We start from the raw sequence: 21,895 nt of genomic DNA on the forward strand, positions 1-21,895 counted from the left end.
CGCTGTGCCAGACACAATATCTCGCTTGCTAGAGCGTGCTTGCGCTACGCTCGTGTGTGCGCAGTTGATAGCCTGTCCAGCCCGGCCATCACTCCTAACAATGGAGGTGACGATGGCAGCCACGGAACCTCAAGCAGGTAGCACAGCTCTTCTAAGAGAAGAAGGACCATGTGGTGGAAGGCGATTGCGGAGGCAGTTTGGGCGATGGATCTCGGGGGGGAGGCGTTGTTTGCATTAGGCCGGGAAAAAGAGGTATCTTGCCACTGTTGAAGTGACGTCAAGGTCTGTTTTAGACTCCTTTCCAAGATTGCAGGGTTCCTTCTATCCAGAAGCCTGTCATCTTTTAGACAATTCAGACCATGTAGGAGACCGGGGATGTCAACAGCGATATTGAGCAAAGTGTCCAATATATCGCGTGATTCATCTTCGGTCAGTTCTATAGCTTTCCTCCTCCAGCGTTCTTCGGCCAGGAAGCACGGCTGTCGATGAGAACGGTATGGAGTAGTAGGTAAAGGAATCAGCCTACATACCACATTTCACCTTGCGATCCCTACAGGTTTTGCACTTTTCTTGTTCGGTGCCCGCCTGTTAGTCTGCGTGACGCCTGCTTCATGGCGTCGCGCGTATAATTAAATGCCTGTCCGGGCGCATTGGACACTACGCAGGTCAGGCGTTGAGAGGGAAAGCTGATGCCTAAGGTTGAGGGAGGATTCAATCGCGGGGGCTGAACGGCGGCTGACAGGCGACGATCATCAGTTATCGCAATTAGCACGCGGCTTCTTGTGTCTTCGATCCTCTCGCGAGTTCACCGCCGATAAATTGGATTATGAAGGCGTTGCAGACAGATGCCAAAACTGGGGCGGGACGCTACGCTGGCTGGTAAAAGGCAGACAACCTATTTCCGGCGCCCTAGGCTCGCAGTATTATCATCAGACCTGGCATCCGGTTTGGGTTTGGGCTTGGCTGTCCTTCGGCTTTTCGGGAATCATCTATGGATCTCTGCATCTTCTCGCATGGTACGCTCCCTTTCACTCGGCTGCAGAGAAAACACTCTGGCATATGTGCAGCCTGGTAATAACCTGTAGCGGATCATGCTTGTCTGTTATATTTAGTGTCTTTCTGTCGTGTCATGAAGCAAGCTACACGGCCTGGAAGCGATTCGTCGTTCCCACGTTTTTCACTCTTTTTATATCCTTGGTCGCTTATTTTTGGTTGTGGAATGCTTTGTTAACCTTGCGTTTCTTCCAAGAGAGGCCTACGAGACGTTACAGTGGGCCGAGTATATTCCTCATATTTCATGACTTGATATTGGTTCCTTATTACTTCTGGGGCATTTTATGGGGTTGCCCAGTGTTATTGGGCAATGTGATTCTATATGAGTAGAATCTTAGAGCAAGAATTTGACTAGTTTAACCCTAGCTAGAATGCTGTCTTACTAAGATTCGTGTTGGATTATTTATCAAACTAGTCTATATAATTTGTGAATAAGTAATAGTATATTTAATAGAATTGTCACCTATCGGAGAGCCTACTAATTGCCACCCGTATCGCAATTCTCTATCTTTCAATCACCTATCCAATCAAGCCAACTGTTATTTCGAATCATGGGCGGCTAGTCAAGGTCTTTTTTTTTTTTTTTTTATGTGTTTTGGATGCTGGTGTGGTTTCAGGAAATTTCTCTGCGGAAGTTGTTATTCTTGGTGGGCTTGTTTATGCCCATGGCCATGCCCACGTCCATGAAACAACTAAATGTAGGCATGTGCTTTTGAGCAAAGAGGTATGAATTCCTGTTCTACATGTAAGGATTGACAATATCATCAAATCAGTTAGTACTGTAATACTCTAACGACTGAACTGATTATATATAACCCGGGCATAGCTTCTATGTAGGGCTACTTATAAATACTATGCCGATTCTGTGTACATACAATATGTCGAGATATTCAGCATATTGGCTAACGGACAAGAAGCATAAACTAGAAATAGAAAAAAAGAAAAAGAAAAAGAAAAAGAGAATCAAAGTTATTAGGTTGAATTATGATGTTATTAATTGCAAGCTAACTTTTAATCTACTTCTACGGCTACAGCTACATACAAAACTGTGTCGGAAGCTCTCTAACATCAAAAGACCTCACAGTAACCCCTTGATTCAACGAATGTCAATTCACTTTCAAATCAGTATAAAAATAATTTATACTTAATGATAAATATTACATAGCAGTTCACTTCTGTTGCACTACATCTGTATATACACTCCTATAGACGAACGGAAAGGCGATGATATCAGTTTAACCAGTGAAACCATTACGTAGAACTCGCAGGTCCCTCCATGATTCATTTCTTTTTCATAGTAAAAGCACGAGTCCCTTAGGGTATCTCCAACTCTTGGGATAAGACAACTCAGCCATCATTTGCACAAGCCTGAACAATAACTCACCCTTGGGAGAAAGATCCATCTTATCAACCTGTTCTACTAGAGCCGGGACTAGTTGCCTCAGCTGGCCTCGGCGCAGATGTTGACTATGAATAAATAGTAGAGAGTGTGCATACAACTAGATAAGAAAGGCGAAAGGAAAACACATTAGCAGAATACCTGGTCAAGTGACTATGCTCTGTAGCCACAGAATAGTTAGCTGAGAGAATTACATAAATATTATGACACTCCAGTTTTGGGGATTATGTTTGGTTCACCCTGCATAATAAGTTATAACGAAACCCTTCTACCAGATAGGAGACTGCAGAACTCAAAGAAGATCGCCAGCAGGGATCCCTATCTTCGCCACGCGAGTATCCACTGCAGAACACTCCCTGAACAATATGACCTCATACTGTGGTATAGAGCGAGAAAAGAAAAAGGACAAAATAGGAATACTCGGGATAAGAACATGCATGTAATGCTCATCAGCCCCGCGTGGCAAATAGTCCTGACTTCATGGATCCACAATTTAACACTTTTGACCCCCTTTAGAGTCTGGACATCGACGCCCAGATAGATTTAAATTATGTAACTCAAGAAAGGATCTTAAGCTTAGCCGATGCTTCTACTATGGAACCAGCCATGACGGGTGTCATATTCGAGGGACCGCAATGGGTAGTTGATCGTCAGGAACATCCTAACCTAAGTTTAAATAAAATCAAAAGATAGTCCCCGAATAATGCTGCAAGCCACATTCAATAATAATAGTAACTCGCATGGCCCACGTTTTATTTCCCCAGAGCCTGTAGTTTCTCTAGAATAAATACTGTGAAATTCACACGATGGAATTGGTGATTCCGATTCCCGATATGAAAGTTGAAACCCTGATAAGATCGTATGTTAAGTTAGTTAGCCCTAACCTCGGCAGTTGAGATTTTCACCCCCTATCTTCTTATCATGAAATTCCCAACCATGTTCCAACTTTTCCAGCTGCATTGAAAAATTTTTTCAGGCAAAAGGTTAGACTCGGAGGGCTCGGAAGAAGTTCAACGCAGAGTGTACGGAGTAGTGGATCTGATATCCCCGTGGGGGCCAAAGCACTTCTTCTGACCACCGGTTATTCTGGACACTGGAAGCGACTCAGACCAAAACAATTGATTGAACTCTCGTGTTCGACTACTAGAAAAGTGACCAATTATCAATAAATCCACCCCTCAATTTAACCGAATGAACATACAAATTCCTTACTATTGCGCTTTCATGAATCATGGAACGTCTGTTGTGTTGTCACCAGCCCAACCACTACTTTAGCCTGTATCCACATGGGGAGCCCCCGTTTCAGGGAATGCTAACGTCGATCCACTTCGTTAATGGACTCCAGTTGGACCTGCCAAGAGAAATTCTTGAAGCGCTAAGAGGAGCACGTCAGGCCATCGTTTGGGGGATCTTTTCTCTTCCAAGAACAAGTTGAGGTTGATCTTGCCGGTTTGATAGACATTGGAGAACGGTGACCATCCAATGGAATAAATACATACAACTTACAAGTCGGAAAAGAAGTCCGCTGAAAAAAAAAAACTCTACATCATGACTAGTGTCGCTGACGAACATGAACTATTGATCGTTAAGGTTCATCGATTAGAAAAATTTGTCATATATACATGAATTGTAAAAAAAAAAAAAAAAAAAAAAAACCTATAGCACACCACCCAATCAAACCGCTGTGTAACTGATCGTCACTTCCTCTCTCACTCGAATCCCCGAATGTCGTGACGAATTTCCCCCCTCGCTCCCTCTCCTTTGCATAGACATCGATTTGCGCTCGATGATGGTATCCACTAGCTCGACCTCGTCCCCGTGGGTCCACGTCATACTCAGATCCGTTAGTCGGGATTTCCGACTACTCAGATTGTACCCTGAGGGAGTTTGTTTCGCGCTTGCACTGGCCGATTTTCCAGTGACGATGTTGGACCACCAACGGCGGAAAAGCGGAGATAATGTAGGGAGACATGCACAGACGATTCCGATCGAGGGCTCGACGCACGACCACACGAAGACGGGCGCCACGGACCAGGTCGCATCGTCCGAGTGTGTGTTTCGGTTTAGGAAGACGAGTCGGACAATACCTGCGATGCAGACACTTTAGATCAGTTAGCGATGCCCGATCCCTTATTTCTTTTTGTGCTTGGGGCTGGTCTTTTTTTTTTTTAGGGTATCAAGGGGGGAGAGAGAGAGAATGATAACTCACAAGCTACCTAGTAAGAGAATGCCGATCACGGCCAATCGCTGGGTTTTGGGCATTTGTAGTTTCCAGGTAATCGGGATCGGAATTATGAGAATCATGATGTCGATCAGGACTGCTGCGATACCGTTTCCGAAGAAGAATTTGGGGATGTCGATGCAGCTGCCGACTGCGGTATCGGGATCGGTATATTGCTCCCAAAAGTATGGGATCGGATCGCATGCCACGTTGATTGTGACGATGATGACTATGAAATAGCTCAGGATAAAGAACATGGCAAAGTAAAGAGAGTAGCGAAGGTTGAAGATGCGTTTATAGAACAAAATGATGGACGTTTTGGTGCAGGTCACGCAGAAGGCGTATAACATCACGTGGGCGTAGAGAAGTTTCCAAATGACTGTGAATTCCTGTTTGGTAAGGGCTTGAACATGGTGTCCGTTTTTGTATTTGACGCCTGTCCACAGTCAGTTGTTGCTACATAGGCGAGGAAGGGATAAATGGGGTGGTGGGAGAGAACTCACTAATGATCACACAGATACCGAGCGAGTAGGCAAATAACTAAATCATGGTGGGGAGAATGAGCTATGACTCGCATATACCTGGCTTGGACCTAGACGGGCTACTTACCAAGGCAGCAAAGCTCAGATAATCGTCAATAGAAAACTGGAACTTTTTGAACTCAGTCCGAGCGTATATCCGCAGTATTACGGACAGCGTCCCGAGTATAATCAGGGTAATGACCGCTCCCAGCATAGAGCCATTTTGATTCTCCGAGAGGTCAACGCCCGGGGGCGCTGGCCCAAAGTCTCCGGACGCAGACATGGGCAGAGAGATGCATCAGAGTCGGCAGTTCAGCCAAGGGACAGGGAAGGAGAGAAATAGCATGAGAGGTTATATATATGCTTAAAAACGCTAAATTCCAGTCTATGTAGGTAGCAAAAACTTTGTTGTATCGTGTTATGCAAGGGTAAGATTCCATTCGCTTGTTGGGCTTTAGGGCTGCTAATGTACAGTAATCAGGCCGAACGAACCCTGTTCGTCCGGACTCCGACGACGAGCCCTGGCACGGAGGATGGCTGATGGTTGCATAAGGCCGCATTCCGGTGGATTGACTTCCTGTCTACCCTGCGTATGAGATTTATGAGGTTGCAATAGTCCAGAGGCTAGCTTGCTGCTAGTGTCTTGAAGCCATAGCACTAGTGGTGAGCGATATAACATGTTGATCGCAATCTCGCCACTGAGAGATGCTTCGCGCACAACTATGCGTTGTGAATGGTTATACGTCGGGGATCGTGCTTGGTGAACCGTAAGAGGGCCAAAATAGCCCCTGCATCGTGCACGACGGAGTACGTAGTGATCTCCACATCTAGGGTGGGTCATCCAATGCCAGAACTACCCCGTGCGAGGCCATACATTAGGTTTGGAGATAGTGCCGCGACGGCGCGGGGCACGCGCCACTTAGCCACGAACGGACTTCAACAGAGTCGGCGGTTTGGTGGGGGTCGAGGTCCATGTTGTCGTAAATTTATTGGTATTTATTAATCGGGGTGAGACTTCGGTTGCGCCGCCTGCCACCCGAGATCTACAGGAGATGGCAGCGATGGCACGATGTGACGGAAATTACTCTACAGGGGGTAGTGTTCAGCGCTAGCAATTGCAGCTATTAGAACGCGCCAATGGATTATATAGCACTTAGGAACTCCGTGGAGCAGGTCCTCCCTGCCACATACACACTGCCCAACACACATTGTATGTAACCATGAGACGCCCCGAGGACACACCAAACGGACACCCAGTCACATCGGCCGGCCTTGTCGCGCAGGGCCAGACTCCTCCGAACTGGGTTTCAGTTAAGGAAGACGTCGCTTTTACTCCCAGGAAGATCAAAATTATCTGCGCAGGAGCCGGCTTCGGCGGGTTGACCCTCGCCCACAAAATCAAACATGGACTCAAACTGGAGGATGTGGTTAATTTTGTGATCTATGAGAAGAATGCAGATGTGGGTGGAACCTGGTTTGAGAACAGATACCCAGGTGTTGCTTGGTAAGAACCAGTCATTGAGGTTTCGTCGAGTAATAGAGTCACTCATCACTACCAATTGGGTTATTCTAGTGATGTTCCAGCCCGTGAGATCACCCTTGGGATCAACTTCAGCACCAAGCAAGAATTTTTGCTAACCGTGAGCGAATAACAATCAGATGCTTATACTTTCCTATTCGAACCAAACCCCAACTACTCGCGTTTTTATGCCCCAGGTCCCGAAATTAAAGAGTATATACAGAGGACAGCCCGCAAATGGAATCTGTATGACAACATTGACCTGAATTCCAAAGTGGTAGAGGCAATATGGGACGAAGCAGCTGGCAAATGGAAGGTGAAGGTCGAGCAAAACGGTGTGATTAAGGAGGACGAAGCCGAAATATTTGTTAGCGCATCAGGCCCATTAAGGTAAAGAAAGGAGTTGACCTTTAGATTTGGCGGCTTTTGCTAACCACATGCAAAAGCAAATGGAAGTTGCCCAACATTCCAGGAATGAATGAATTCGGCGGTAAACTAGTCCACACTGCGGCCTGGTATTTTCCTTCCTGACCTGCTGGAGACTTGAAGAGTGAACTAATACTGATTTCAGGGACGAATCATACGAATGGAAGAACAAGCGCGTAGCAGTCATTGGAAACGGCTCGTCGGGTATTCAGTGTGTCACAGCGATGCAGTCCCAGGTGTCCAAGATGGTTAACTATGTCCGCAACCCAACATGGATCGCTTCCAACTTCAGTGGCCACTTAACGAGGGATGGAAGAAACTTTGCATACACTGAGGAGGAAAAGAAACAATTCAGAGAAGACCCGGTGGCCTTTTTCAAGATGCGCAAAGAACTTGAAAACTGGTAAGAGGAGCATCTCAACGAGTATCCGCAGGCCGGCACTAATGCCCCTACTCCAGTGTTAATCAGTTTGCCTATGGTATGATGAAAGGCCACACTTTCAATAAGCTCGCCACCCAGATCGCCACGCAGCAGATGCAGGAAAGACTGAAAAATAGTCATGACCCATCCATTGCTCTGAAGATGAAGCCGGATTTCAGCCCGGGTTGTCGCCGGTTAACACCCTGTGATGGGTATCTGGAATCCTTCGAGAACCCGAATACACACATGTGCTGGGAAGCGATTGAGTGTATTACACAGAAGGGGATAAAGACAGTTGATGGGAAGGAAGAAGAGTTTGATCTGATTGTCTGCGCGACTGGTTTTGACACATCCTTCGTTCCACGTTGGAAAATGTCAGGGCGGGACAACGCTACCTTGGACGAGCGGTGGAAGCGCAACCCAGAGGCATTCTTCTCTGTGCAAGTGGATGGAATGCCCAATTACTTCATTATTGGTGGGCCAAACTTCACAGTTTCGAATGGCTCACTTCTAGCTGGAATCTCTTTCGTATGCGACTACATCATGAGGTGGGCCCAGCACATGGCCACTCATGACATCAAGTAAGCTCACCCTTGACTGCTAAGGTTAACTCAATTTTTTTTTATTAACTTTCATAGGTCGATGGAGGTCAAGAAGGAGGCTATTGATGACTATAATGTCTGGGCGCAGGAATACTTTAAGCGGACGGCCTGGGCCGATAACTGCCGGAGCTGGTACAAGAACGGTAAGACTTCGGGGCAGGTCACCGCTCCTTACGCAGGCACAACCAGTCATTTCAAGAAGTGTCTTGACAGCATCGGCGCGGAAAATTTTAACATTCAGTACAACTCTGCCAATCGCTTCCGTTGCCTTGGGAATGGTCAAGTGGCAGGTGAAGAGAACGGCATGGGAGATCTCTCATACTACTTTGTCGAAGGGCTTTGGTGACCTGGTGCTCTGGATGAGATGTCTAGCGCATCGGTGGCAATGACTGCTCATAAGATTGGTATAGTGTAATTGAAATAGGCTTGTGAGATGATGATACTCCATGTAGATTATGCTGAGCGAGTTTAATCAACAAGATTATTATGAATATTAACAGAGTTTGAGTTGAATTCACATCACATCACTGACTAGATTAAAACAAGCTTAATTTTAGACTAAAAACTTATACTTCGGACTAAAGTCCAAAGCTAGAGAGCTAAAAAGAGCAACAGCCTACGTCTTCATGACCATAACGACAGGATGCGAATCCCACATCCAGTGACCGGATTTGGCAACAGCTGTTCCAATACACAAGCGCGTACATAAAGCGGAGCCCCAATTCCGTATCTATCAAGTATCTAATTGACCAACTACCGTATTGAGTAACAGACAAAGCACTGACGCCAAGTACTCAGATTCGGCGAGATCGGAATCGGATGATTGCATCCATTCAAGTTGAAATTTCAAGCGTTAAAAATCAGAATTGGCTCCCAAGTAATCTTCCCATAGGTCATATAATTTTAACCACTACTACGACACGATGGCTCTACAACTATTATGTATTGTCAGTGTATACTCCATCCCTCCCCATCGGGGTCGGGGAGCTCTCGGGATGACTCCGAAGGGACCCACTCCAGTCCGATCAATGAAATCTCGGCATGCCGACTAACCTTATTTGGAGATGTCAAAGTTTTCGAGAGCAAGAACTGTCTTGGAATCATCAAGGCAATGGCGAATACTTAGAAATCTTAGGATGATTGTTACAAAAGTATCCCCTTATTCTCACTGGACACTATCTGTGGCAAATGAGGGATTTCCCCATCCGGAACTGCCGATGTTGAAGAAATAAGCTTGATATAGCCTTTGTAGTAGATTGTATGAACCAAGAGAACCATCGATGGATCACAAGCCACGCACCTGAAGACCCTGAAGATCTAGGTCATCAAGAGCAGCAAGATAAGGCGATAATGCAGGATTGACTTCGCGATACGGAGTACTCCTAGTTGCGAGAATAACGGTACTTCCACGTGGGGCCTCTAGCGTAGACATACTCCACTACGGAGTTAGTATTTCTTTTTCTCCGGTTTTTTTCTTCGAATTTTTTATCTTTATCCGGGTTCTGTCGTAATGAAGAATCATTGTCTCATTCCTGATTTTATCAAGGTTCACTTGGATAGCTCTTAACATCATAGGTACGTCGATCTAAACCCTAGCTAGCATAGATGAAGTTTGACACCGTCCAACACTAACAAAAATTAAGTTTCTATAGATCTACAGCTTTATAAAAAGCCCTGATATCATTGTGCATACGAATACTACCTCCTGATACCACTTCACTAAAAAGAACAAAACCACAACCACAAAAAGCAACAATGACGATCTTAACCAGAACCCTACATTACACCCACAGACTAAAGCTTCTCGCAACGACAACCCCTCAAACAACACCAATCCGCACAGTACGCATCGCCGCCTCAGCAACAGCCCAAGACCATCATGCCTCAACAAACGCCACGCCCATTGAAGACGTCCCCTCATTCCGCACCACAACACCACCAGCCCTCGAACCCCAAGTCGAAACTTCCATCTCACGTCTGCCCCTAGTGCAGTCCCTCCGCCGGGACCCCAGCTACAAAGAGTCCCGCCCTCACCTCTCCATGAACCCCTCTCTACGGCCCACCCATTTCGTCGGGGGCTCACTGGCCGGCCCGGAGAAGATCACCGTGCCCCCGTACATGTGGACGGCGACTGAGAAGCTGAAGGACAGCGGCCGGTGGGCGGGGCGTGTGATCTCTGTGTTTCACATCGGGAAACAATTGTGCGGGCACCCGGGATTCGTGCATGGGGGCTTGTTGTCCGTTATGTTTGACGAGGCATTTGCGCGGTGCGTGTCGGCGTCGTTTCCCAGTGGCTTGGGTATGACAGCGAACCTGAATGTGGATTTTCGGAAGCCGGCCGTCCCTGATCGGTTGTATGTGTTGCGGGCTGATACGGTTAATGTTGAGGGGAGGAAGGCTTGGGTGGAGGGAAGCTTGAGCTCGTTGCCACCTGCTGGAGAGGAGAGTGATCCCGTCATGGTGGCCGAAGCTAGGGCTTTGTTTGTTGAACCTAAGTTTGCAGAGGTATGGTTTCCCCTTTTCTCTTGGACTCCCTAACTCAGGTGGTGACTAACTGTTTATGGTCGCAGTCTATGGTCCCTCTGTATCGCGATTAATTGAGGCGTGACAGCCGAGAGCGCGATGTAATTTAAATACCCTTCAACAAAATATTTTCACGGATAAACATATAATACCTCATATAGACTATAGACACAAGATAGAACGGCGAGCTGATAGCCTGGGCAACAATTTTGCGCTGAAAATCTCCATTTTCTATCTAGAATAAATAGGCGAACCCCATGACTCCACCCCAAAGTCCGGAAATCAATACCCTGCGACTAAGTAAATAATGGACTTTGAATGCAGAAAGCCGGCCGATGTAAACAGATTCGATTCATTCATGCCATCATTATAACCTCCCTTAATCACCATGTAAGGGTATTGTGCTAGATACTGTACCAATGAACCAAATGTACCCATTTTTTGGTTTCTCTTTCCTATTTTTGTATTGTTTCCGCTAAAGAGCGACGGAAGGCAATTCTCTGACCAACTGTAACTTGATCGCAAGCTGCAGGACGGAGAGAGACTAAGACAGGTGGAATGCTCCCTGTCCTTCCTGAATAGCGACAGACAGTCGGGTTCGAAGGACATCTAAGCTGCTGTAGTCCGGCAACTTCAGGTAATTTACACACGTCATAACACTGGGGAGATAATCATCAGGGGTGTATGGCGGTTCGCTGGGACGACAAACAACGGTAAAGATCGGGGTGAGACTCTTGAAGCCTGTAGAAGTTATACTTGTCAGAATCCGTCTCGGCGGAAATGAAGCGCGGGCTTTCTTCCTACCTCCAATTGGGAGCTTGGGACTACCAGTGACAAACTGAAGGAAGTCTCGACGTTGCTGTACATCCAACTCGCTCATAGTTTGGAGCAAATTCCTCACACTGCGACTATCCATGTTGAAGCCATGATCGGCTTTGATAGAATCCATGAGTGCTAGGACCAGCATGTTAGTTGATCCGTATTTATACAGACAGATCAAGTGTACTTACTTTCAATAGACCAGTCCTCCTCTGCTCTTCCGAACAACATTACAAGTTCCGCAGGCGTGAAGGTCCGAAGAGCGGAATATGGGAAAACCTGCGAAAATCCCTCCCGGAACGCTTCTACCTGACGCTGGACACCACTACTCAAAGTCATATCCACGACCCGCTCAACGTACAAATCGACATTTTCGATCGTTACCGGAACATTAGAACCATCTTTGATCAATTCGATGGACGGGTAGCCAGGTAAGGTGAAGTCGAGGCTCAGATCTTCGACCGTAACACCGTCCACTTCAACGTTTAGTAGGGCCTGCCTCGTCTGAGCCTCTGAAAGAGCCTTGTTCTCAACTTCGGCCTTTGCATTGGCGAAGCGTTTCAAAAGGAGCAAGGAATTTGCCAAGTCTTGATCAACAGCCTTTACCGTGCCCAGGGATGGGGCTACGGAGAAAGAGCTATCAGCGATTCGGAAAAATGCGGGATTGAAGGAGACATCGATGATCCTGGAATCGAGCATCGAGCGAGCAACAAATTTGCCGAGAACTTTAAACAAATGTAACTGTTTCTTCCCGGACTCCGAGGCAGCATGCTGTTCGCTCATAGGGGCGGGGAACAAGCCTCGCTTGCCAAAAGCGAACTCTTCGGCATCGTTGCAATCGTTTTCTCGCCAAATCTTGAGCTTCTTTTTTGAAAATTCCTTTGAAACGGTCGAGTAAAATTCCAAGGTCGGGCCTAATCCAGTGCCTACTTCTTCAAAATACTCCACTTCCAGGACGCTCGGCGAAGAGCCATAGAGTTCCATGACTTTCATAGCAGACTCTAGGATACGACTTCTTGAGATACGCACCTTTTGTCGCTGGAGACGTCCGAGGAACGGTCGATCATCACGTCGGTGATCGTTTCGACCATCGTCGCCGTTTTGCGAATTGTGCCACCTCATCATCGCCCGCGAGTAGCCAAAAGCAGTCGACTGAAGGAACAAATGGCGTGTCTCAAATGGGAACAGGAAGGGAAACAGACGAGCAAGATCTTCGCTCCAGCTGGGAAGGCAACTGCTCGCTACGATCAAGGGTTCCTCCAGCTGCCGGTTAAGCTTCGCGGTTAATTTAGTATTGATGAATTGTGCAAGGGCTTCAGGTTTAAGTGCGACTAGCTCCTTGCTTTCAGTGAGTATATCATCGAGCGTGGCATTCATTTCGTGCAGAAGGCGGAGTAGCTGGAGTATCGACGCAGTTGTTGTATCTTGGCTGAGCGAAGGTGGCATCTCGGTGCTAGCGTTCTTCGCAGCAGACTCTGATGTACTAGATGTGAGGGCAGTAGGCTCTGGAGGAGGGGGCCCCGGAACGCGCCTGAATTTGACGGTATGGACAGCAGACCACACGTGCCTTCCGATGGGGTCTGAATCCTGCCTGTTGTGATGAACAGCACGGTAGATTGTTGTGTCACCGGTAATTGGATGGCCATCCACGCTAAACTCCAGGTGCCAGTCTGAAGGGATAGACGCCATTGCAGCGGCGTAGGAAGAGAAAGGGCGGCCAGCTGTGGCAAGAGAGTTGTTTCCGGTGGGATTTTGAGCCACACTGGAGGCAGATGACGATGCTTTAGATGCTGGGGTGGATTGAGACGGAGTGGCCACACGTGTTCCATCTTCCTTCCGAGCAGTTACCTTACCGGAGGAGGCTACCTCCATATTCACCGCCGTCGGGTCAGGAGCATTGTCCTCAGAGAGGTCGTCGTCTAGATCATCCATAATAGCATTCAGTTCTCCGTCGTCACCTTCATCATCTTCTTCGTCCTCACTCAATTGTCTCTCATCCGCGCACTCCAAAGGCTCATCATCATGGGCAGGGTCTTCTGAAGCTTGCTGGTGTCGGCCAGAACGTCTGGATCTCGAACCACGCTCCTGACCTTCGGTCGAAGACTCCTGGGCATTTGGTTGTGAGTCTTCTGGATGCGAGGATCTGTCGTTGTTTGTGCTCTGTTGCGGCAAAGGTGGGATATCACTGCCAGGGAACTCGCCATTGCCGGTTAGTTGATCCCGAAGTCGGGCGGCATTAGCAATCTGTGAGAATAAAGACTCTCGGCTGCGGGATGGTTTTGGACGATCTGACAGACTAATTCGTGGATGAAGGAAGTCATCCAAGGCTTTGAACGTGGCAATGGCGTGGATTGAGACCATTATACTTCGATAGGTACGGGGTATATCAGAGTCTTCATCGGCCACCAGCTTGAGCTTAAGCTGTTTTCCAAGCATATGTGCAGCATTACTCCGTGTGTTTTCCAAAGAATTGTGGCTGACAGTAAGCACTTCGAAATGCTCAGTCCGGCTGAGCAAGTCCTGCAATTTCTGGATCAGGACACTGAATGGAGTCGTAGCAGTGCTTTGGCTTTGGGCTTTCTCAGAGATAGTAGATCCCATGAATGCCTGTAGGAAAGCAGCACGAGCCTTGCGCATAGAGGCAAGGTTGAAGTCACCAAACACGTCCAGCAGCACCTTGATGATACCCGAGCTTAGTAATTCTGAGCTAGTAATACTCTCGAGTGCGTCACCGTCAAAGTAAGCGGCCAGTTGTTTGAAAAGCGCAAGGCCGTCCTCACGTGCGTCTCCACGATAACAGGCTTCTATATTCGACGCGAGATTTTGTAATTCGGTCAAGACTTCTATAGCTTTCTCTCGCATATCTCTACCATGGCCGGCTTCGTAGAGACCAACAAACGTCCGAGCGTCGCGGATGACGAGGTCTTTCATGGCGTTGTCTACCCTTGTAGAGAGCACTTGGCCGGATAATGAAGAGCTATCCGATTCCGACCCGTCGTCGTTTTCATCACGCTCATCCTCTTGCTCATCGTAGTCGTCATCATGAGCATCGTCGTCTCCCGGGCCATCGACGTCTTCGGCTTCCCGACGTGAATCGGCCAAGGTGTCCATGACAGCAGGTGAATCAGAGGAGGGCTTCGTCTGCTTCTCATCCGACAAAGGTCCCTCCGCCAGCTTGAAAATTTCCGAAACAACACCTTCACGATGGAATTGGTACTGGTAAACATGTTCCAAGCGCTGAAAAAGAAGTTCAGAGCACCGCAACGCTGATGAGACCAACGACGGATGGTCTTTCTGAGATAAAATTGCCGCCAGGAACGAGGCGTACGGCACAGACCGTAGAGCTTCCTCCACCAAACCGGCGTCTAAATGGTGCAACATCTTAAGCTGAGCGATGAGAACCTTTTGCCGGACCTCTAGGTTAACAGTGCTTGAGTAAGCGTCGGTCAAGGTTGGCAAGAGGATCATAGCAAAGCGCTTGAGCTCGCCTTGGCATTCTAGTAATAGAGAGCGTCTTTTTTCGGCTACTTCTTTCGCCTTGGATGACTTTAAGCCAAGGGACGGGTCGCTGTCGAGGGGGGGATTAAGCCATCCGTCGGTTTGTGGTACATGTCGGCCTGGAACGCCAGGTAGCATCTCGCAAATCACATTAAGCGTTTCAAGGACCTGCTCTCTAGGCCGGTGTATCAAGGCTTGCATCACAAGCACACTATCCATCTTAACGGTGGTATCTTCCAGGTTTCCTGGCGGCGATACCCCAGTTAAGATTTGATATAGAGTATCGACCACGTTCATCTTCAATAATTCTACAGACAACATGGGGCTGGCTTTTGACACTATCGCTAGAACGCGGAGGAACTGGGTGTGAATGTGCGGGCCAATTAGATTGGTGGTACCTGGCAACAGCAGACGAAGTACCGCCTTCAACATTGCGGGTTCGATAAGTTCCTCCAGTTTCTCCGGCTTATGTTTGAAACTCTCCACAATTCGGGAGACACACAAACAACCTTGCTCCATCACCTTTGGGTCATTGCTGGACAGCACATTTAGAAGTGTGGGCATTACATCCCGCACCACAGGAAAGGAATCGTGTGGAAGGTTACGGCAGCAATTTGCTGCCGTAGTCACCGCCGTACGCTGTGTACTAGTCGGAAAGAAGTCGAGATATGTCAAACAAGCAGTCAAGCCCCCCTCCCGAACAATAGAGGCAGGAAAGTCTACGGATATTTTTGCCAAAGTCTGGGAGTTTTTAGCATAGGCCATGGAAGACGAGTTAACAGGTCTAGCGGCGAACTTACGCTCAAAGCTTGTTCAGCCAGATCAATGAACTGTATATCCAGCAACTTCTGGCACAAAATCGGCACAGCGCCCCCGTAGACAACGTTGGCTACGGAGCCGCGAAGAGCCTCCATCAAGTTCGCCAAGCAGCGACACGCGAGGAGCATGATTTCGGGATTTTCTTCGCCGAATTCATTCGGCTGCATTAACGCGACCAATTCCTTTACGTAGGGATCGGGGGAGAATTGGCCGGAAAGATTATCCTCATTAGATACGAGTAAGAGATCTGAAAGCTCCTGCAAAGCGATCAATTGGATGGATGGATCATCCTTCGCTCTGAGATTGCACAGGATTTCTCGTAATCGGGATGACATGCCCGTCATCATCCCAGACAGCGCACGTAGGGTACTCTGAAGCCCCAGGGGGCTGCGCGAGCCAAACAGGCTATTGTGAAACAGATCTCCATCGTCATCATCAAGGCCCGAATGATTGGTTCCATCGTTGCTATCACTTGGTGGAGACGAATCTCGTTCCTCACTCCGTTCACGTCCTTCCAAGTCCTCATCTGCTTCTTTCATGATGACATCTGGATTGTTTCTAGGTGAACGTTTCTTTTGTTGGCGCCGAGGCGGAGGAGATTGGGCAGTTGAAAAGCGATCTAACGAAATAATGTGTTAACCGAGTCGCCTGGCCAGTGGGGGGGGGATAGGGTTGCGACAACGGCCTCGAGCATCGTCCGTGTAACCTTACCTTGTGACACCTTCCCATTTCTGCTAGATTTTCTTCTGGATGTCGGAGGTGACGGCTGGTTCCTCGAAGGCTCCTCCGTTGGATGTGAGGATGGACTAGAAGCAACACGTCAATCAGCAACAACCTCGAGAATCGCCGCGAAGTACCTCGGACTCACCCTGATTGGGACATAGCTGGACGATTTCGGGTACCACGGCGGGGAGCAGCAGAGGCGGCCGCCGGTTGGGGAGAAGCTGCACGCCGCTGTTTCTTGGCTCTCCGTGGGGGAGACGGAGGATTCGGCTGCCCGGGGGCTTCCACAGACCGATCGCTTCGTGGGGGGGCTTTACGCTTCCGACTTGGGGCCGAACCAGCGGCGGGAATCGCAGGAGAGGAACCTGAGGTGGCGGGCGGAGGGGGTTCTGCAGCTAGTCTCGCGGCTGAGCGAGTAATCCTGGAGGACATGAGAAGCTGAGCACTCCCGAGTCACGGCGGAGATGAAAGATTGAGTGAGGGGTAGGTATGGGAAGGACAGGACAAGATAGGTGGAAAAAAGAGGTTGGACTAAAGTAAAGAGAAGCAGTCTTTCCACACAATGACCGATGGACTCGGCGTGTTAGGGGAAGATAGCAGGCAGGATTGGGATGCAGAGCTCGACCTCGGGCTTCCTAACAGATCCCAAAGTCATAGGCCGTGCTAGGCCACGACGAAAAAAGAGACAGGATATAAAGCGTCACAGGGCGAAACAAGCTGCGCAGGAAAAGGGAAGTAGATCTGGTATGTACCTGGCGGCAGTGGCGGGGGCTCCAGTGGATGAATCCTCAAGAGGGTCCTGGCGGTGAAGGTTGGGCCTTGTTCTGGCCATAAGTTGATGTTAACCAGAGCTGGACGAAGAGGGCTCGCTCGTCTGTCGACCGTTTAACCCGCCATCCGTGACTCAGAAGGTAGTTGACCGAACGTGGGCAGGAAGGTGACACTGCGTATTTTCCGGTTGTCCGTTTTGGGGGGGAGAGGATATGGAAAGATAAGTCAGGGGACAACAACTAGAAAAGAAAACGAAGAAGGAATAAAGATATGTAAAGTAAAAGGAAAGCAAGTATCTGAATGAATTAGTGATGAGTAGCAGACAAAAACTGGGATAAAAGCAGTGGTCGTGAACGTCGTAGTGGCGATGGAGAAGGAAAGTGGAATGAAGAATGAATGAATCAATTGGGGGGGTTCGAGAGTTGACGTGGTAGTGGTAAGCCGTGGTGACGCCGGCCTCAGGAAGCAACTCCGGAGAGCGTCAGACGGCTATAGTGCAGCAGCCCCATCAGCCACCAATAAGTACTACTACTAGTACTTACTAGTACTAGATATCACAATAAGAAGTATCACAACAAATACTTCTTCCTTTTTTCCCTTCCTTTATTGTTTTTTGCTTTTTACCCTTATACATGCCTATTAAAATTTCAATTTCAAATTAATAAACTCCGATTCTACAACCTTTCGGATCCAACCGTACCACACTCATTTAGTCATGCATATATAATCATTTTTTAGTAATTATATCACTGGGTGACATCGACACTACTCGATCAAACCTAAGACGGACATCCAACACCAACATGCCTCATCTGCATCCAATCAGTGCCACAGCTCATCCCTGTTCCTATGGGAACCTATTTTCTTAGCTAGAAGACTGTACCAATACCATGCCCTCAGATCTTGGAGTCCCGAATATTGCCAATATTATCCACTAGAGGCCATGCCCATCCAATAAATGGTAAAATGTTAATATCCGAACGGACTGAGCCTTCTTAACAGATAAATTTACTTAACCCCCCAGCTACGGATTGGAGGATATATTGATGGTACAGTCTCCAATCCCCTTTGAATCTAGTATTTTTAAGCATCATCCAGAGTAAACTTGACAACCGTGTATATGTCCCTTATATATATGTACATCCAACCCCTCACATTGTGGAGGTACTAGCTACTACCCTGTCCCCAAGGTTGATTTGGATTGACAAATTTTACAATATGTAGCCGGAGGCTGAAATCACGAATTAGTAGCAGGCCTTCACGTACTATATATTGACAATTTCTTATCAGGATTGGTCCATCCTCACCAGAAGGTCCTAACTAATAGCTAAACTTTTCAGTAGTCTTCCCGAACTATCAACTTCGGGCTAACCCGGTTTCTCGAAAACCAAACACAACCTGAAGCTACTGTCAGGTCAGCTGTCTTTTTCGGACCGAAACACTTGAAACAATGTCCTGAAAGGTTTTGCAGTAGGGCTGCCACTCCGCCGAGGATGTGTCAGTCTTGTCATTTGCAGGCTGATCACGCTGCACCGGGATGAAAAATGCATGTATACTTTCATAAAGCCTCAGGCATGGATAGGCGGGTTCCCCAAAGCCCGAGAAGTGTAGTATGTCATTGACCATGCCGAGTAAGCACTGAAACTTGCTAAGCTCTTGTGCATATCCTGTCTGTCACTTGAAGCATGTAAGGAATGCAGTTGGTAACAGCATCAGGAAGTATATGCCAATTCTAACGAGCGAATATGCCTCATAATGGTTGCAGCAATCTATTCAGTAAAGCTGCACAAGAAAGATACCGCGTTCGGATACAGCTTATAGTTTCACATGGCGTTACTTTACAGGGACAAGAGCGGATTGGCGACAGAGCAATATTCAGCTCGGTTAGAGGACCCATGATTGATCGACAGTGGCTGGCTGAACCTACGGAGTATTGTTCGAAAAATGGATATCCTCTCAACATACTCCGTAGTGGGAATGAGTTATTTTGTAAACAGCAAGTGTTACGGCATACCCAGTACTTCTGCCCAATCGATACATTAGATTACATCCAAAGAATAGGGTTCACTATCGACAAGGCTGATTTGGCATATTGTGGATAAATCCACCAAGGGTACGGAGTACAAGTATATTCACGTGCTCAACTAACTGAAGGAGAATTCTGGAAACAATTGCGAAATTCAAGCAATGAATGGGAATCAGGAACACTTCTAGTAGTACGAAGTAGTATAATCTAGACCGGTCCCCGGTGAGAGAATCGGAAGTCTCCAGTTATTATTATTATTAATTCCAGAGATTCAGATACTCTCGGTGACAGTGTGCGTACAGTTGCCTAATCCTGCCTGGGCCGCTTTATTGGTAAATACATACCAGTAAGTTCCCAGGTGGTACTCAGTCAACTTCAGATCAATACCAAACCAGTACAGAACAGAGTTGGAGAAATGATGTGATCAGTCGCCGAGGTTCTGATTTGCCCCTCAAGTTTATGTTCCTCAATTCTTTTGCTTCCCCCGCCGGATACATACCAATACGGTAATAAATTCCTTTCCCCGCGCGGGTCTGACTAAACCACCGGCAAATGATTTTCTGAAAGGCTTTTGGTTCAATCGCCTTCCATCATCCATTCAAAAGTCCCCTTCTTCTTCCTTGCCATCTCTTTCGAATCTTTGGTACTCCTTATCCACCCCTTCCCATACTGCGCTACACACGAACACCCATTAGAGTCCCAGGTTTATCGTTTTGAGATCTCTAACTCGATCCGCAACCATGACTGACATCACTGGTGGGCATGGGGAGGATGTCCATCAGCCCCCCGCCCATATTCCCCCGGCACCCATGGAGGACTACCAGTTTCCCGAACTCCGCTTGAAGCGCAAGATGGATGATCCGGAGAAGACTCCCTTGCTACTAGTTGCTTGTGGTTCTTTCTCGCCCATCACGTACTTGCATCTGCGTATGTTCGAAATGGCAGCAGATTACGTCAAATTCAGCACGAACTTCGAACTCATCGGCGGATATCTTTCTCCGGTGTCGGATGCCTATCGCAAGGCTGGTTTGGCCGCTGCAGAGCACCGGTAAGAACATACTCCTTACCATCAGTTTCCCAGGCGTTTCCTACTTTGTTTTCTGTTTCGCCGGTTTATTTATACCCTAAGAAACACTAAGCTGACCCGAACCTGTCGGATTTAGAGTTGCTATGTGCCAACTTGCAGTGGACCAAACCTCCGATTGGTTAATGGTTGATACATGGGAACCAATGCAGAAGGCATACCAACCAACTGCTGTCGTGCTCGATCATTTTGACCACGAGATCAACACTGTCCGAGAGGGAATTGAAGCCGCAGACGGCACACGGAAGCACGTGCGCATCGCTCTTCTGGCCGGAGCTGATCTGATCCATACCATGTCGACCCCGGGGGTATGGAGTGAAAAGGATTTGGATCACATTCTTGGTAAATACGGTGTACGTACAATATGCCTACATTCCATGAGTCATGGACCCCGCTAACGTTGCCCTCTAGTCTTTCATTGTTGAACGCAGCGGAACAGACATCGATGAAGCGCTTGCTGCCCTGCAGCCCTGGAAGGACAATATCCATGTGATTCAACAGCTGATTCAGAACGACGTCAGTAGCACCAAAATTCGTCTTTTCCTTAGACGTGAGATGAGCGTCCGCTACTTAATCCCGGTGCCGGTCATCCGCTATATCGAACAGCACCGCTTATATGAGGATGACAGCACGACAGCCAATTCCACATCCGACAAAGGCAAGGGGAAACAGGAGCCTAGCAAGTCGGGTTGATACCCTCAGACCCTGCAATCTTGTTAGTCCGTTAGCCACGCATATGAGTACAAATCAGCCCCATTCTGCTATCATGCGGGGGCAGAGCACAGCTACTGCGAGCTTAGCGCGCTATGAGAAAATCCTTTGTTCATTGTTCTGGGGTTACAATGGCAGCCACGAGCGACCCGTGCCCGTGCCGTCACATTCATTGCCCAGAGGTGCTACTGTCCACCTCTCTTCTCCCTTGCACCGCAGTCCTTGGATACTTGGGGGCGCTCTTAGCTGGACATTTTCTAGTCGCGGGGCCAAGTTGGACATGCCTGCGGTGTCTGGTCTCTTTGCCTAGTGAACCACTTCTCCCACTTCCTATAGCTGCGGTCTTGAACCAAAAAACCCCCGTTAATTTTGGCTGTATCCAGATTTTGTTCTCGGGAAGGTGTCACGAATAATGTGCTGAACATACCATAGAGTTTTTGTCTTCATTGGTTGTTCTTTATCTTTACTTTGTTTCTTTGTTTCTTTTTTTTTTCGGTTTTTTCTTTATACCCCTGACACGACTCCTGTACTGATAAATCCTTGATAGATCATGGTAGATCTAGTTCCTGACAATAAATGGACACCAATACATTTATACAGTTCATAAATATATACTTGTAAATTGCTCAGAACACGGCGATAGCATAGCCTTCGAAATATGGCTGAAAGTACAGCGATGACGCAATGTATAAAATTGCAGGATATATACCAGCATGATTTTCGGCAACAAAGACCCAAAAGAAATCTATAATAAGGGCA

The 21,895-nt window shown here is 47.7% G+C and overlaps 5 protein-coding genes across 5 annotated transcripts; 3 read left to right on the top strand and 2 right to left on the bottom strand.

Moving 5' to 3' along the window:
• Positions 1 to 4,657: 4,657 nt before the first annotated feature.
• On the bottom strand, positions 4,658 to 5,477 carry BDV27DRAFT_141857 (uncharacterized protein; the record flags this gene model as incomplete). Its single annotated transcript, XM_032069877.1, has 3 exons — positions 4,658 to 5,109; positions 5,177 to 5,213; positions 5,283 to 5,477. 3 exons carry the CDS (start codon positions 5,475 to 5,477, stop codon positions 4,658 to 4,660), a joined length of 684 nt encoding a protein of 227 aa, XP_031931746.1.
• A 781-nt stretch (positions 5,478 to 6,258) lies between these two features.
• On the top strand, positions 6,259 to 8,620 carry BDV27DRAFT_36867 (flavin-containing monooxygenase). Its single transcript, XM_032076455.1, has 7 exons — positions 6,259 to 6,698; positions 6,768 to 6,781; positions 6,854 to 7,103; positions 7,160 to 7,228; positions 7,285 to 7,542; positions 7,599 to 8,141; positions 8,199 to 8,620. The coding sequence occupies exons 1-7, from the start codon at positions 6,415 to 6,417 to the stop codon at positions 8,506 to 8,508; spliced, it is 1,728 nt and encodes a 575-aa protein (XP_031931747.1). The 5' UTR covers positions 6,259 to 6,414; the 3' UTR covers positions 8,509 to 8,620.
• A 1,297-nt stretch (positions 8,621 to 9,917) lies between these two features.
• BDV27DRAFT_153862 (PaaI family thioesterase) lies at positions 9,918 to 10,759 on the top strand (the record flags this gene model as incomplete). The annotated part of the gene is made up of 2 exons (XM_032071867.1): positions 9,918 to 10,667; positions 10,733 to 10,759. The coding sequence occupies 2 exons, from the start codon at positions 9,918 to 9,920 to the stop codon at positions 10,757 to 10,759; spliced, it is 777 nt and encodes a 258-aa protein (XP_031931748.1).
• Positions 10,750 to 17,065, bottom strand: BDV27DRAFT_36875 (HECT-type E3 ubiquitin transferase UFD4). The gene is made up of 6 exons (XM_032076456.1): positions 16,690 to 17,065; positions 16,533 to 16,627; positions 15,803 to 16,440; positions 11,696 to 15,743; positions 11,490 to 11,639; positions 10,750 to 11,426 (listed from the first exon to the last, which is right to left on the bottom strand). The coding sequence occupies exons 1-6, from the start codon at positions 16,974 to 16,976 to the stop codon at positions 11,230 to 11,232; spliced, it is 5,415 nt and encodes a 1,804-aa protein (XP_031931749.1). The 5' UTR covers positions 16,977 to 17,065; the 3' UTR covers positions 10,750 to 11,229.
• A 2,878-nt stretch (positions 17,066 to 19,943) lies between these two features.
• On the top strand, positions 19,944 to 21,744 carry BDV27DRAFT_122122 (nicotinamide/nicotinic acid mononucleotide adenylyltransferase). The gene is made up of 3 exons (XM_032065548.1): positions 19,944 to 20,389; positions 20,505 to 20,778; positions 20,837 to 21,744. The coding sequence occupies exons 1-3, from the start codon at positions 20,082 to 20,084 to the stop codon at positions 21,116 to 21,118; spliced, it is 864 nt and encodes a 287-aa protein (XP_031931750.1). The 5' UTR covers positions 19,944 to 20,081; the 3' UTR covers positions 21,119 to 21,744.
• Positions 21,745 to 21,895: the final 151 nt, after the last annotated feature.

The sequence above is a fragment of the Aspergillus caelatus genome, assembly GCF_009193585.1.
Source record: "Aspergillus caelatus strain CBS 763.97 unplaced genomic scaffold BDV27scaffold_20, whole genome shotgun sequence".
NCBI lineage: Eukaryota > Fungi > Ascomycota > Eurotiomycetes > Eurotiales > Aspergillaceae > Aspergillus > Aspergillus caelatus.

Coding starts and splice junctions, on each gene's coding strand:
- BDV27DRAFT_122122 (XM_032065548.1), top strand. CDS start 20,082: ATGACTGACATCACTGGTGGGCATGGGGAGGATGTCCATCAGCCCCCC. Junction 20,390..20,504: donor TTGGCCGCTGCAGAGCACCG/GTAAGAACATAC, acceptor TGTCGGATTTAG/AGTTGCTATGTGCCAACTTG. Junction 20,779..20,836: donor ACATTCTTGGTAAATACGGT/GTACGTACAATA, acceptor GTTGCCCTCTAG/TCTTTCATTGTTGAACGCAG.
- BDV27DRAFT_36875 (XM_032076456.1), bottom strand. CDS start 16,976: ATGTCCTCCAGGATTACTCGCTCAGCCGCGAGACTAGCTGCAGAACCC. Junction 16,628..16,689: donor CCAGCTATGTCCCAATCAGG/GTGAGTCCGAGG, acceptor TGTTGCTTCTAG/TCCATCCTCACATCCAACGG. Junction 11,427..11,489: donor TCCCAAGCTCCCAATTGGAG/GTAGGAAGAAAG, acceptor TAACTTCTACAG/GCTTCAAGAGTCTCACCCCG.
- BDV27DRAFT_36867 (XM_032076455.1), top strand. CDS start 6,415: ATGAGACGCCCCGAGGACACACCAAACGGACACCCAGTCACATCGGCC. Junction 7,104..7,159: donor AGCGCATCAGGCCCATTAAG/GTAAAGAAAGGA, acceptor CACATGCAAAAG/CAAATGGAAGTTGCCCAACA. Junction 7,543..7,598: donor CGCAAAGAACTTGAAAACTG/GTAAGAGGAGCA, acceptor CCCCTACTCCAG/TGTTAATCAGTTTGCCTATG.